This window comes from Brachycentrus maculatus, unplaced genomic scaffold (assembly GCF_059751285.1).
Source record: "Brachycentrus maculatus isolate JH-2025_06_01 unplaced genomic scaffold, ASM5975128v1 h1tg000152l, whole genome shotgun sequence".
Lineage (NCBI taxonomy): Eukaryota > Metazoa > Arthropoda > Insecta > Trichoptera > Brachycentridae > Brachycentrus > Brachycentrus maculatus.
In genome coordinates, this window is record NW_028280905.1 from 292,365 (window position 1) to 306,783 (window position 14,419).

Below are 14,419 nucleotides of genomic sequence, written 5' to 3' on the forward strand. Positions count from 1 at the left end.
TAAACTATTATACTTACGCGAAAGACAGACAATATTATATATCCGCTTCGCACTGGAAAGTAACCCAATTTGGTATACCCATTCATTTCGTATTTCTTTTTGAATACTTACTTAATAATCTATATTATGTATGATTTAGAACGAGAAATCTACCCTAATTAGTCACAAAACCCAATAATAAATTTAAAAAACTGAAAATGTAAAAACACAGTGTTATCGTGCCTTTTCTGTTTCAGAAAAATGGTGATCTGCCGAATATATCAAAAAACCACCGCTTCGAATCCGAACGCGTATTCAAGGACATAAACCTTAACGACGAGAATCTGGATGACGTCACCTTCCCAGACAACATCACCCTGGACCAGTTGACCCTCGACAACGTGTCCTCGAAACTGCCCAACGTCGGAGGATCACTTCCCAGTCAAAGGCAACCGAAACTCCCCGATAATAACAACATCGTCACCAGAAACGGGGTCAAAAAGGCCGGGGGCGCAAGGATGAACGGGGACGGTCTCAAGGTGAACGGAGATGGTCTCAAGATGAACGGAGATGGTGTGAAGATGAACGGAGACGTGAAGGGCAAGGCGTCCCCTGTAGAGCGACCCAGACCGACTCCTCCAAGAACTCTCAGGACCCAGACGACCCCAGTCACTCCTAAGCCGAAAGTTTCTTCTACTGTTAGCAGTCCTAGTATTACCAGCTCTCCGAGTCCTATCAAAGCAAGAACCCCGGTAGAACGTCAGCGGGTGAGTTTATAAAATATACGTCATTTCTTAAAGCTGGCGTGACTGATACTTTTTATTTAAGTTTTACTTGGTAAATACCACAAATTCTTAAAGTCTACTGTGAAGCCAGTTTTTTTTCTTCTTTTCATATTTTCTAAATAAGACACCAATACACATACATGCACACATAGGAGTAATGTACGCACTTACATTATATAGACCAATGGTTGTCAACTACCCACTACGACTTTTGGAATTACCCACCAAGAACGTATGATTTTTTTATATAAATTATTTATTCATTGAAAATAACAAAAATTACAAAAGTACGGTGAATATTTTTTGTAAATATAAAATAAATGTGTATTTACACATGCAACTTTGTAATTTTTTTTCACTTTTTCACAAGTTTTACCTACTTATGTATGAAATGAAATTTTCAAATTTGATTTTTTTACCCAATCTCTCAAACGGTTGCTGATCATTGATATAGACTTTAACCAAAAAGGGACATTCGAAAGTTATGGAAATTCGTTCAAATTTAATCAATTATTATTTTATAATTTTTTCAGGTAGGTACTTATTTGATCAATTCTTTCACGACCGTGGTTACCGCAGTAACCAGGAAACGCAATAAACAGCTTGCGATATTTGACAGCTGGTAGCCATCTTGAAATTTCAAAAGTGCGCTGGCGATGTCGCCACTGTAGAAAATTACGAGTTTTCTACTTTTCCTGCAAATAATAAGACATTTTCTGCGATTCCAGACGCCCGTGAAGTCCGTCTCAGCCGCGTCACCAAGAAGGATGGCTTCCAAACCAGAGGTAGGTTTATTTTTGCTGAAATTAATAAATGCCTTTTTTGACCCTCATTTTGTGATCATTTTGCAGTGTTGGGTCCGAACGCGAGGCATTAAAATGATGTATAGGTGGGGTGACCATTATTTGTTTAGGTGGAGACTACACAGACAAGATTCATAGTTCGTAGATCATAGTTCAAGATTCATAGTTCACAGTTCGTAATATGCAGGGAACGACGATGTACTAAGCAGGGCTGAGGAATCTAGATGCTTCCTAAATAAAGTAACACAATAATTAAAGGGTTATTTGGCCGGCATTGTGGAACAAAAATTAGAATCATAAAATATTAAAATTTGAAGAAGTGGCACTCAAAAAACTGATCTAAGGGGGTAGATTTTCGGGAAATTCATAAATGTGGAAATATCTCGAAAACTGAGGTACTTTTACTAAAGTCATAAATACATTTTTTGGTAAGTCATGACATTTTTTGGTGACCTAACATCCCTCACCAAGGAATGTGGGACACCCTGTTGATATATAGACACACTCTCACAAGTGATGTTCAACGTCGATGGTACTCGACATGTCAATAAATGAATATAATCCAAGGTATTGCTTTTAATAAGTGTTAAGCCGGCTAAATAATCAACATGTCATTCCACAAAGTTGATGCCGAATCATTAAATAGATACATCATATATCGCTCACTCCTTTCAAGCACGTCATAAACCAAAAATCGTAAATTTTAAGTTGTGCATGTTTACGGAATGCCCAGAAAATGTACTTTATCCCAGCAAAAGAGGCATATTTTTAACTTAATATTTACCCGCTTCAGGGCAGAAAGTGTTGTTTTTACATTTTGAAGAAAAGATTATTATTTTTTTAAGTATACTAAATATTTTTCAAATGGAGAAAAAACCTTCAGGTTTTACCTAAAAAGATCTGTTGCACAGTAAAAAGTTCAATAAGTGGCTTGATATTTATTTTTAATACATTGTACTATATTTTTAAACTTTAAAAACGTTCTCCTGAAAAATCAAGTTTTTTGGTTTATGACGTTCTTGAAAGGAGTGAGCGATATGTTCATCGATAAATAATACTTATTTTGTTATTATGACTTTTTTTAATCGTCTAAATGTTCTTTTCGACTCCTGCGTCACCCTGTAAATATTTTTGCTTATAATTTTCATGGAAAATTATGAGGGTGGTCAGAATATCCCGTCATGTATTGCTCGGTCAGCACAAATATTTAGACATACCTGAAAAAGCTGAAAACTGAAAATAGGAAAAAAATCCTCCGCTTGAATATTATAAATTCGAGATATAAATCATTTAGCTGTTTTTTTAGTCAATGATAATATGAGTTTATTCGTCTGAATTTTTCAAAGAACTCGAGCGTGAGTAAGAGTATGCACCCCCGAGTGCTCTAGCCGTTATTACTGCTCTCTTTACTCTCTCTTTTAGTACCTACTCTTACGTCATCATTTTGGATTATTTCGAATGTTTGAAATTAAAATATAATAATTACAATAATTACATTTGCGCGGAAAATGAATTATCGAGATTTTTTTATCAATGTCTTAAAAAGGAATATGGAAATCTGGGCATTTACAGGACTTTCGACCTTTCATAGGCTGGATTAAGTAATCACTCTATATACACGTTTGACATTCACCATTCTACCCATGATTGACAATCACTCAAATTTCAGAAGTTATATATAAGTACATACTTCAATCAATTGTTTTCAAAAACATATTCCGCTAGCTCCCTTTTCGGCGACATCTTTGATTGAAATTAGTAAGTTTTTTTCAGTAGCTGAGAAACCTTCACAAAATTTATCTAAGATTTTTCCCGAATTATTTTACATACTAGGAGACGCCTGAAAATGTAATATCACTTTAAATTTATGAAATATGTTTCTTCATCTATGTTGAGATTTTTAATTAAAAATATTAATACACTGAACGGAGCAAAATCTAGAATTTGTTGACATAAATTTGGACACACTAAATATTTTACTATTTTTGTCCGCCTCCGTAGTGTAATGGTCAGCACGCTCGGCTACCGTTCTGGAGGTCCCGGGTTCGATTCCCAAGGGGGGTAAAATAAATATTAGTGATTTTTTCACTGTCATATTTATTCAATATTACCCTGGACTGGTACCTAAAGCGGAGGGCTGATCACCTTTCCTTCATGTGTAAACGATCAAGATAACACTGCGTTTATATGACGCAGTGCCCTATGCACCATTGGAGTGCGGATAAGGGTTTTATTATTATTATTATTAAATATTGTATTGAAAAGGAATTATTGAATAGTCTGGGCATATGAATCGAATGTGTGAAACAAACGAGGCGAATGTGGTTGGTAAAAGAAGCAGAGGAAGACCAAGAAAAACTTAGCATGTTCGAGTATTTCAAATACTTGAAATTGGTCAGAGTCAGGAGTCGGAATTATCGGCGGGTATGTATGAGGAGATCATGGATCTAGACCAGTGATTCCCAAAGTGGTCAATATCGACCCCCAGGGGTCTATGACAACTTGCAAGGGGTCTATGTTTTCATTTGAATTTAAAATATAAATGTATAAAACCTAACATGTGTGGTTCAAAGTGAGTAACACTACATATACCGGCTGTCAAAAATACATTTGAAGTTAATGAATTGGATAAAAATCAATATCAGGTAAGGCAAGGGGTCTACGAGATAAAAGAGTTTGGGAACCTCTGATCTAGGCGATGCGAAGATTGTTTACAAATACAGATAAGTGTGGCGTTCTTTTCTCTCTGCCTACTCCTGCGGTAAGCGGCGTGATGATTAATTAGTCAGTTAGATAATTATAATCATCAATAGGTTATATTCCGTATTCTTCTTCATCTACGTTGAAATGGCAACAAAAAAAATTAAAAAATATCTCCTAATTGAGGATTATCCAGAGTTGTGAACAAGTATTTGGACACATTCGAAATGTTATAAATAAATTACCTGGTCAAATTTTATAGTAAAATTTTAAAAAAATGTTTTTTTCTGGCGTTTCTCGTGTATGTAAATATAATCCAGGATTTGGACCTCACATACAAATGAAAGAGTTTCTGCTCCGTAAAAAAGTTTCTGTAATCGCACCATAGATGTCTATCGTAAAATTCTAGTAAATTCAAGCAATATGTTTCGAATTTGAACAGCATATATAGAAGTTCCAAGAATTCGAGTAGTGTGGCTGTCAATCATGGGTAGAATTGGTGAATGTTACGCGTGAGTAGAGTGATCACTTAAAGCCCCGAGCCCCGTAAATGCCCAGACTGCCATACCCTTCTTCGTCTTTGTTGAGATGTAAAAAAAATAATATCAATAGGTAGGTACTGAGCATAGTTATTTTATGACAAAAAAAATATAAGAAAATTCAGCATTTTTTGTAATCTTGACGTTCAACGATAAATTACTGAAAATATTACCTTAAAATTTTTATCAAGGCATTAGATTTTTTTATTAGTTTTCGAGTTATATCTTCATTTTCAATCAGTCTCCTATAATACTTTGCGAAAAGTTACAAAAGAGTGGTACGCAAAAGGAACACACTGTATCCAATAACTCGAATTTTGTTTGTATTACCAGTTCATTACTTTTTACTATTTACGCCAATCGATTTCTATATTTTTTCTTTCAATTTAGTGTAACTAACTAACAAGCTAACTGGATATATATACATGGTTTACGACCTGTCTTAGGGTGGTTAAGTGATCACTTTACACACGTGTAAGTCATATATAAATATGGTCAATCTCATGACGTTCCATGATTGAGTTGGAAACAGCCATCTATGATTGGATTCGGAAAGCTTTTATTTAGCAGAGACCCTTTTATGGTTAGAATTCAATCGTTTGTGGAATGATGAATATTAGGCCGCGTTGGTCGGCCCGTATAACGTAACTTCTGAAGTGCATAGTCTTCTTCGTCTTCATCAAACCCTAATCCGCACCCCAGTGGTGCATAGGGCACTGCATTATACAAACATAGTGTTATCTTGATCGTTAACACGCGAAGGAAAGGTGATCAGCCCTCCGCTTCAGGTACTAGTCCAGGGTAATATTGAATAAATATTAGAGTGAAAAATCACTTATATTTATTTGACCCCCCTGGGAATCAAACCCGGGACCTCCAGAACGGTAGCCAAGCGTGCACTACGGAGGCGGACTTTGTTTATATTACCAGTTCATTACTTTTTACTATTTACGCCGATCAATTTCCATATATATATTTTTAATTTAGTATAACTAACTAACAAGCTAACAACCCTGTTTATATACCCATATACACATGGTTTACGACCTGTCTTAGGTGATCACTTAACACACGTGTAGCATTCACCATTGATTGACAACCACACTGCTCAAATTTTTGGAAGTCATACATATATGATCAATCTCATGACGTTCCATGATTGAGTTCAAAACAGCCATGTATGATTGAATTCAGAAAGCTTTTATTTAGCAGAGACCCTTTTATGGGTAAAAACTAATCGTTTGCGGAATGAAGAATATTAGGTGGCATAGGGCGGCGCGTGCATTTTTTTTTTCATAAAAATTTAGTTTTTTTGTCTTCGAGTTTTTTCTCGACTTTGACCGTTTTCTCGGCGGACGATTCGAATGGCCCCTCTCGACGCGCAAAAAATATTTTGTCGTGAGAAAGGAAACGCCGGAAGAAATATTAGGCCGTTAGCTTTTTTTTCTTTTATTGATAGATTGGAAATTTTCTTATTGCGAAATCGTCAAGTCGGAGGGACACTTTATTTTTTGCCAACTGGATGTCGAGTCGGGCGCCGATACTAACTACCCCCCTAGCTTCCTTCGGGCGACATGAAATTATTTTTAGAATGGTTTAATACCCTTTTTGTTCCGTCCAGCGAGGAGGTACATCATTTGATTACCTACGCTTACTGGCTATAATAATAATGGCCAATTTCAATAGCGCTATTTCCGCGAGAAATCACTTCAAGGGCGCTTTACAGTCATACATGTATTTACATATACAGTAAAACCTTTAGTTATACATATATGTATTTACATATACAGTAATAGTTGAGTGGAAATGCGATGAATGACCATTCCCTGTAAATGTCTTTGCACTGTTCCGTGTCTGTCTGCTGTGCTGGTCGGGGTTGTGGGCGTCTGTGTTGGGTCGGAATCGGATCTAGCTGACTAATTGAACTAAATACTCATCCCTTTCTCTGCCATGACTACTTGTATTTTTTTAGATTGGCAGTGACAGGTATATTGAAAGCTTTTAAATGTTTATTCACAGTAAAATCGGGATACAATTTTATATTGTTTCACATTTTCAATAAAGTTTGCAACTTAGTTGAAAAAAGAATTGCTTTGCAAGAGCAGATCTGCCAGGAAGCCTAGATGCTTCTGTATCAGATTTGGGCATGCGGTGGGACAGCTTTCAATATACAGTAAAACCTCTACCGTTCCTCGAATAATCATTTTCCCGGATGTGTAGTTTATTTCTTCTACCCCGAACTCATTTCATACAAAAATGATCGTTTCCCTATCCCATCGATCGTTTCCCTATCACCATTTACCGCATTCATCGTATGAATCACACTGCATTTTTGATATATTATGTCTAGTTTTTTTTCATTTTTCTCAATTTTGTTACATTTTATTTTTTGACATCTCATCAAAGATGAAGAAGAATATGGAAGTCTGGGCAATTACGGGGCTGACGACCGTCATAGGCTGGTTTAAGTGATCACTTTACACACGTGTAACATTCACCAATTCTACCCATTATTGACAACCACACTACTCAAATTCTTGGAAGTTCTATATATATGAACCAATTTAGAAACCTTGTTCTTGAATCGCTAGAACTTCACTAGAGACATCTATTGGTGAGATGTAAAGAAGCTTTTTACTAAGCAGAAACTCTTATATTAGTATGTGAGGTCCGAATCCTGGATTATAATCACACACATTATAAAAAATAAAAATAATAATAATAATAATATGAAAATAACTCCTGTAATTCGAGATAATCCAGATTTTGTGAACAAGTATTTGGACACACTCAAAATTTTGTTACATTTGATGACAATATTAATTTCAATTCAATTTCAATTTTTTCAATTCGATTTATTCAATAATTAATATATACATTACAAACAAACATTTAAGGTGTATACATTAAAAAAAAACAAATTAAAAATTACGCAAGAAGACTCTTGTTAAATGTGTAGAAGAATCTCGCTTCGGAAAACTCCTTCGGACACATGGAACAGATCAATATCCAATGTGATATTGTTCAACATAGCGGTAGCTCTTCCTACAGGCATAACCATCGGCAGGTTGGTCCTGTGTATAGGAACTATCGGGAACATACAGACCAATGTTCCGGATAATTTCATGATTATCGATCATACCGCGCAACAATCGATAAAAATGCGTAATCAAATACACATTCCTTCTAGTCTCTAAACTATTGTAGCCAAGCATACCCTGGAGAAACTGGGTGGGGTAGAGCCAAGGATAATAGATAATACAAAGTATCGATGGTATGTGTGACGCAAGGTGACGGATACAGCAGAAGAGGTTGATATTGATGAAGAGGAGCCGCTGCTGTACCTTCATTTTCAGAAGCATGCAAGCTTTTTGAAAGATTGAAAACTTTCTACTACACACTGATGCCAAAAAAACAACATTTGCAAAGCCGAAAATATACTGTTGACTTACGGAAATAAACAGTTCAAAATTGTTTTTTTTACAGTCTTATTTCCGTAAGTCAAAAGTATGTTTTCGACTTTGCAATGATTTTTTTTCGGTCACAGATTATTTACAATGCAATAATCTGAAATATTTTTTTGGTCCTGTTCATCTACGTATTGTTTTAAAATATATTAATTTATTTACGTCTAAAACTTATGATCTTCTTAGAATTTTAACCTACCAATGGTTATTTAGATTGGGAGGATGGTATCTTTACTCGAATCGTATATCCTTGTGTATTCATCTCTTAATCCCGCATTCATAGTTTATTTCTATTGGTCCCTTTAAAAACGATAGATAGAGGTTTCACTGTACATAGTTACGCAATTCAATCAATGTTTACGGGTAAAAGAGAAAATGAAAATTTATACTGATCTGGTTAGGTTATGTTAGATTTAAAATTTACGTTTTTTTACAATTTAACGATTATCGAATTTTACATTTTTAATTTCATTAATATAGTCGGCAATCAACTTTGTGAATATAACTTACCATTTTTTATTCAAGTTTTACTTGGTAAATACCATTCTTTCTTAAAATATATTGTGTGACGTGACGTATTTCGATGTATTCCGCACCATTTTAAAACCCGTACGCACATTTTTACAATTATCTAATTATATCTAAAATTATTTAATTTTACATTTTTACATTTTTTTAAATATAGGTAGTTAAAATTGTCGAATTTGACATTTAACATTTCATTTGAAATCCATTCCAATTTTGAAATTTGACATTTCACAATAAACTTTTTACAAAGTGGTCATATTTTACATTTTTATGATTTACGATTAGATATGACGTAACAATACGTCATATCTATGATGACGCGTTTATCGATCGACGGGCTGCAGCAACTGGCTCTAGAATGCTTTTAACTCGCCCTAGCTAAAAAAAATCATTGTTTGAAATTCTTTTATAATTATATTTTAATTACAAGTACAAAAAATATATATTAATACGAAAAAAGATCCCACAAAGGCATGGTCTGTGTGTGGGTATACATTTTATTTGAGGTTATAATAAAGGCCACTAGCAAGAATACAATAGGTATCAGAAATAAAAATAGATTAAAAGTGCTAATATAAACTAAAAATATTTGATTTTCAAAATAAAAAAATCAAAATGAATGAAAATAAAAAAAGTTAGCAAATATGTACTACAAATATGTACTTAGATCTGTTTTTTTAATAAATAATTTAAGCAAAATTTTGAATTGAAACAAACTTAGGTAATTAATGTCTAACATATCGTAGTCGTACAGGAGAAAGTGACCAACTACCAAAACGTAAAATGTTCAGGAGGGCCATTTAAGTCACTTTTGCTTGGCGAACATCAATGCAGTTAGTCATTTCTAACAAGTCAATATATTATACTTCCAAGTTTAAAACCCTTTGGGATTTTTCCAGAACAATATTAAGCTAGTAAGATATCAAATAGTCAATGATCATGATTCTGTAAAACAATCCACTTAGTCACCTTCTCCTGTATGACTACGATATAGTCATTGTGGAATGAATTAAACAGTTCTCTTTGTATTAGTTGCTTCGCTGCTTTGGCTCTACTTTAAACTGGCTGTTTCGGTAGGTGCCGAGTTCGGGCAGGAACGACGACGCGGACGGAACTAGGTGCCGCGTGTGCAACAGGAAGTTCGCCGAGGACAGGCTCGCCAAGCACCAGCAGATCTGCGCCAAGGCAGCAGCCAAGAAGCGCAAGCCGTACGACGCCATCAAGCACAGAATCGCCGTAAGTCCTTCACACACAACTTTGTGTTCTATCTACTCACCCCATACTCTTCACAACCCCAATGGACCTTAAAATCACCAAACATGTCATTCCCTTTATTGGAATAGTAAAAAACTTTGGAATCATTATGGATCAAAATTTATCCCGGGTTGAAAAAATCACCGAGGTTGGAAAAAGATTCTACCGCACTCAATGCTTTAAAAAGACTTCGGAACTTTCTCCCGACCTCAGCAAAAATAAAATTATCCCAATCTATTATTCTTTCGTGCATAGCTAATTTTTACTACATTGATGTGAATGTCGATCTTATTAATCGTCTGGGTTGTCTACAAAATCAAAGCATCCATTTTATTTTCAATTAAAAAAATATGAACTAAAATGGCTTCACTTCGACCAGCGCATAAATCTTCAATATCTCACACTACTCTATAATATTCTTCACAACCCCAATGCACCTAAATATCTTGCTGAAATCTTTATATACCTCTCAGATCATGGTCTATCACTTCGTTCTTTCCAAGAAAGAACACTTTCCATTCCTCGCCATAACACATCATTCTTCAGTAATTCATTCTCTGTCCAAGCGGCTAGACTATGGAATGAATTACCTCTCCTTGTAAAAAATGCACCTTCTCTTATAACTTTTAAGAAACATTTGAGACATTACTGTCCATCATTAGAATCCTAACTGTCCATCTTACCTCCTTCCTAAGTTTTTCCCTCTACCTCCTTCTCTAAACACCCTTTTTCCTTTCCCTTCCTTATTATCATCAATTTGTAATTTATGTTTTTTTAAATGTCCAAGTACTATGTACCCTCTGATTGCAATCAGCTAAAATGGTATCAAACGTCTTGATCAATATCACTAGTCTGTTTGTGGTTGGTTGGCAGATATTGCTTTTTAGCAATAAGCCCGCCAATGTACTTATTTCTTTTCTGTACACAAAGTTTGAATAAATAAATAAAATATTATGAGAGTGTCGAATAATGGTTAAGTGGGAAATGCGATGACTGATTCTGGAAATGTCTGCACTTTTCGTATCTGTCTGCTGTGCTGGTCGGGGTTGTAGAGGCGTCTGTGTACCGGCCAATGTCGGGTCAGAATCGGATCTAGCTGACTAGTTAGGTAGCTGACTAGCTGACTAATTACTAATCCCTTTCACTGCCTACACCGGGGCACTTCTATGTATAAAAATTGGTGGTGGAACACTATATTGTTATGACAGACATAAATAATGAAAGACAATTGAGACGGTATGGGCATATAGGACGCAGAGAACCTGAGCATGTTGTAAACCAGGCAATAGCAATGGATCTTCCTCGAAAGATATCTAGAGGAAAACCAAAAAATTCATGGATGCTGCGAAGAAAGAACATGGTTCGAAGACATGGCCTAGGTGACGTTGTCCATGACAGAAGGACCAACAACCTGAGGACAAGGAAAGCTGACCCCAGCAGTGTACAAAGACGATAAGTTGGGATGGAGCCAGGAAGAAGATGATATTGTTATACCAAGGATGAGAGCGGCAGGAAATTTAGTAACCTTACTACGGATATAAACTAAAAAAGCATTTGTTTGCTAAATCATTTCCGCTATCTTCTTTTTCCCCAATTCAATCGCAGTGAATCGCTTTTACGAAGATTGCGCTATACAAATTATCTAAAATTATTATTTTTGTAAGGTAACTAATTATTGAGCTTATTTTTGTATTTGTTTTTATTTTATTTGGAAATCCAGGGTATCGGAGATGTAAGTACATACACATTATATCATTGATTTGTGTTTTGAATTGAAGTGTGGCTTTTGTAAATATGCCGGTTGCTATGAAAAATGTGACGGCGTAATTTTTGTGGAATGTTCTGCAAATGTGTGTTGTGTTTATTCACATTCATCCACCACACACGTCGCTTTGCGACAGTTGACATAATCAGTGACATTATTGCAACCCAAAGTTACATTAAGTTGACATTAATGCAACCCAAAGTAACATTAAGTTGACATTATTGCAACCCTTAGTTACATTAATGTAAATCAAAGTAACATTAAGTTTACATTATTGCAACCCAAAGATACAATAAGTTGACATTATTGCAACCCAAAGTTACATTAAGTTAACATTTTTGCAACCAAAAGTTGTCCTCTATCTTGCTCGATCATTCGTTGACTAACAGTGAGATTTTAATTTTTATTTATTTTATTATAATTAAAATACTGTAATGGGTGTCCCACAGAATACTTAAAACTTTTTACTATTTATATAACATTTAAAGTATGTTCATTATAAAATGTTGTTTTATTTGAGTACTTTGATATCACTCACTCCTTTCAAGAACGTCATATATCAAAAATGGTCAATTTTCGGTTGTGCATATTTTTGGAATGCTCAGAAAATGTACTACTTATATCCCAGCAAAAGCGGCATATTTTTAACTTAATATTTACCCGCTACTTTTGCATTTTTAAAAAAAAAATATTGTTTTATTATTTTTTTAAATATACTCAATATTTTTCAAATTCAGAAAAATCCTTCAGGTTTTACCTAAAAAGATCTGTTGCACAGTAAGAAGTTCAATAAGTGGCTTTAATACATTTTAATGTATTTTTAAATTTTAAAAACGATCTCTTGAAAAATCAAGTATTTTTATATATGACGTTGTAGAAAGGAGTGAGCGATATGTTCTCCATCAATACCAGAAAGAAATACTAAAAGCGGTATTAATTTGAGAAAAAGATTGTTGATTCTGTACATACCTAATAAAAAGGAAAGTTTTTTCTACAACAAAAATCTTTAGCAATTTCAGCATACATATAAGAAAAAATCTCACCACTAAAACAAATGATGTGTGTTTCAATGTGACATTTTTAAATGTTTTCGAATTTGCATAAATATCGCACGCTTAATGATAAAATGTTCTCTGATTGACATTTTTATTTGAATAACATAATTTTCATACTAGATAGGCATATAGAGACCTATATTTTTGTATATGTAACTTGATTTTTGCAAATTTTGGATCATGTCTGTTTGCTATATAGCCTGTAATATGTATAATGCTTCCATTCAGTAACTGAATGTGTATCACTTTCTTGCTTTTTATGTATTTCTAACAGTTTTTTCTCAACCCACACATTTGTAATATTTACGATGCAAATTGCGGGAAAAGCGGATAATAAATCTACTAACATATAGTATTATTCATAAATATACCATTTTCTTCGTAGTTTGTCATTTTTATTTTTTTACGAGAATGTTAGTAACGTTAGTATATAACAACTCACCGAGTCTACCGGTTTAAAGACGTATATGAGTTTTCGTCAGGACGATCACTACATCAGCATGCAAACAATACTACGTCACAATACTACGCAAAATGTTAATCGCATGCGTTTTTGGTCGACCCGAGGTCCAACATGCACTAAGGATTGCATAACAATATGCTCTAAAAGCGCATGTTGTTATGTTATGTTAGTCAAAACAGCTGTCCTGACGAAGAGACGGGGTACTCCTCGAAATCGGTAGACAAAAAACTCTACATGGTGAGTGGTTATATACTAACATTTTTAACAATTAAAAAAAAATGTTCTAAAATATATCGGGACTGAAATAATAACACGTAACTGGTGGAAATTTGTCCGCCTCCATAGTGTAGTGGTTAGCGCGCTAGTCTACCATGCTGGAGGTCCCGGGTTCGATTCCCAAGAGGGTCAAAGTAAATATTAGTAATTTTTCAGTATAATATTTATTTAATATGACCCTGGACCTGAAGCGGAAGGCTGATCACCTTTCCTTCATGTATTTAATGATCAAGATAACACTGCTGCTATATGATGCAGTGCCCTATGCACTATTGGGGTGCGGGCAAGGGTTAGAAGAAGAAGAATTGGTGGGAAAACGTAAAATCCGGGTTTCACTGCAATTTATTTTTCCTCATTTTGACTTTTATCATCATCTAATGGTTCAAAGGACACTGCAATGAATTGATGCAGTGTTGGTTTTTATTATTATTATTACTACAACCCGACACGATTTTTAGTTTTTTCTTATCTTCTTTCTTAGATTGATATATTCTTGTAATAATTTCCCTGATTTCTTGTAATTTAATACCTTAAATAATAATTTAACAATATATGTTGTGATAATTTCCCTTTGCAATGCTATGACCATGCTTTTTGGCTCTCCATCTCAGGGTACGGAGGTGGAGCCGTACGTGAAGGTGGTGAAGAAGGCGGGCAAGGTGGCCGTGGCGGCGGTCCCCAAGAGCGGTCCCGTGGCGCTCAAGCCCAACAACTGGAGGAAGAAGCACGAGGACTTCATCAACGCCATCCGAGCCGCCAAGCAAGTCCAGGCGCACATCAAGAAAGGAGGTGAATGCTCCCACAT

General features: G+C 35.0%; 1 protein-coding gene across 2 annotated transcripts in view; it reads left to right on the forward strand.

The window, feature by feature from the left end:
• The window catches only part of LOC148308696 (uncharacterized), a 153,970-nt gene that overhangs the window by 135,639 nt on the left and 3,912 nt on the right, over positions 1-14,419 (forward strand). For both annotated transcript variants that reach the window (XM_088261254.1, XM_088261253.1), the window contains exons 4-7: positions 237-746; positions 1,493-1,549; positions 9,879-10,037; positions 14,226-14,403. In XM_088261254.1, the coding sequence (XP_088117380.1) occupies positions 237-746; positions 1,493-1,549; positions 9,879-10,037; positions 14,226-14,403 (904 nt within the window). The remainder of the gene's footprint in view (positions 1-236; positions 747-1,492; positions 1,550-9,878; positions 10,038-14,225; positions 14,404-14,419) is intronic.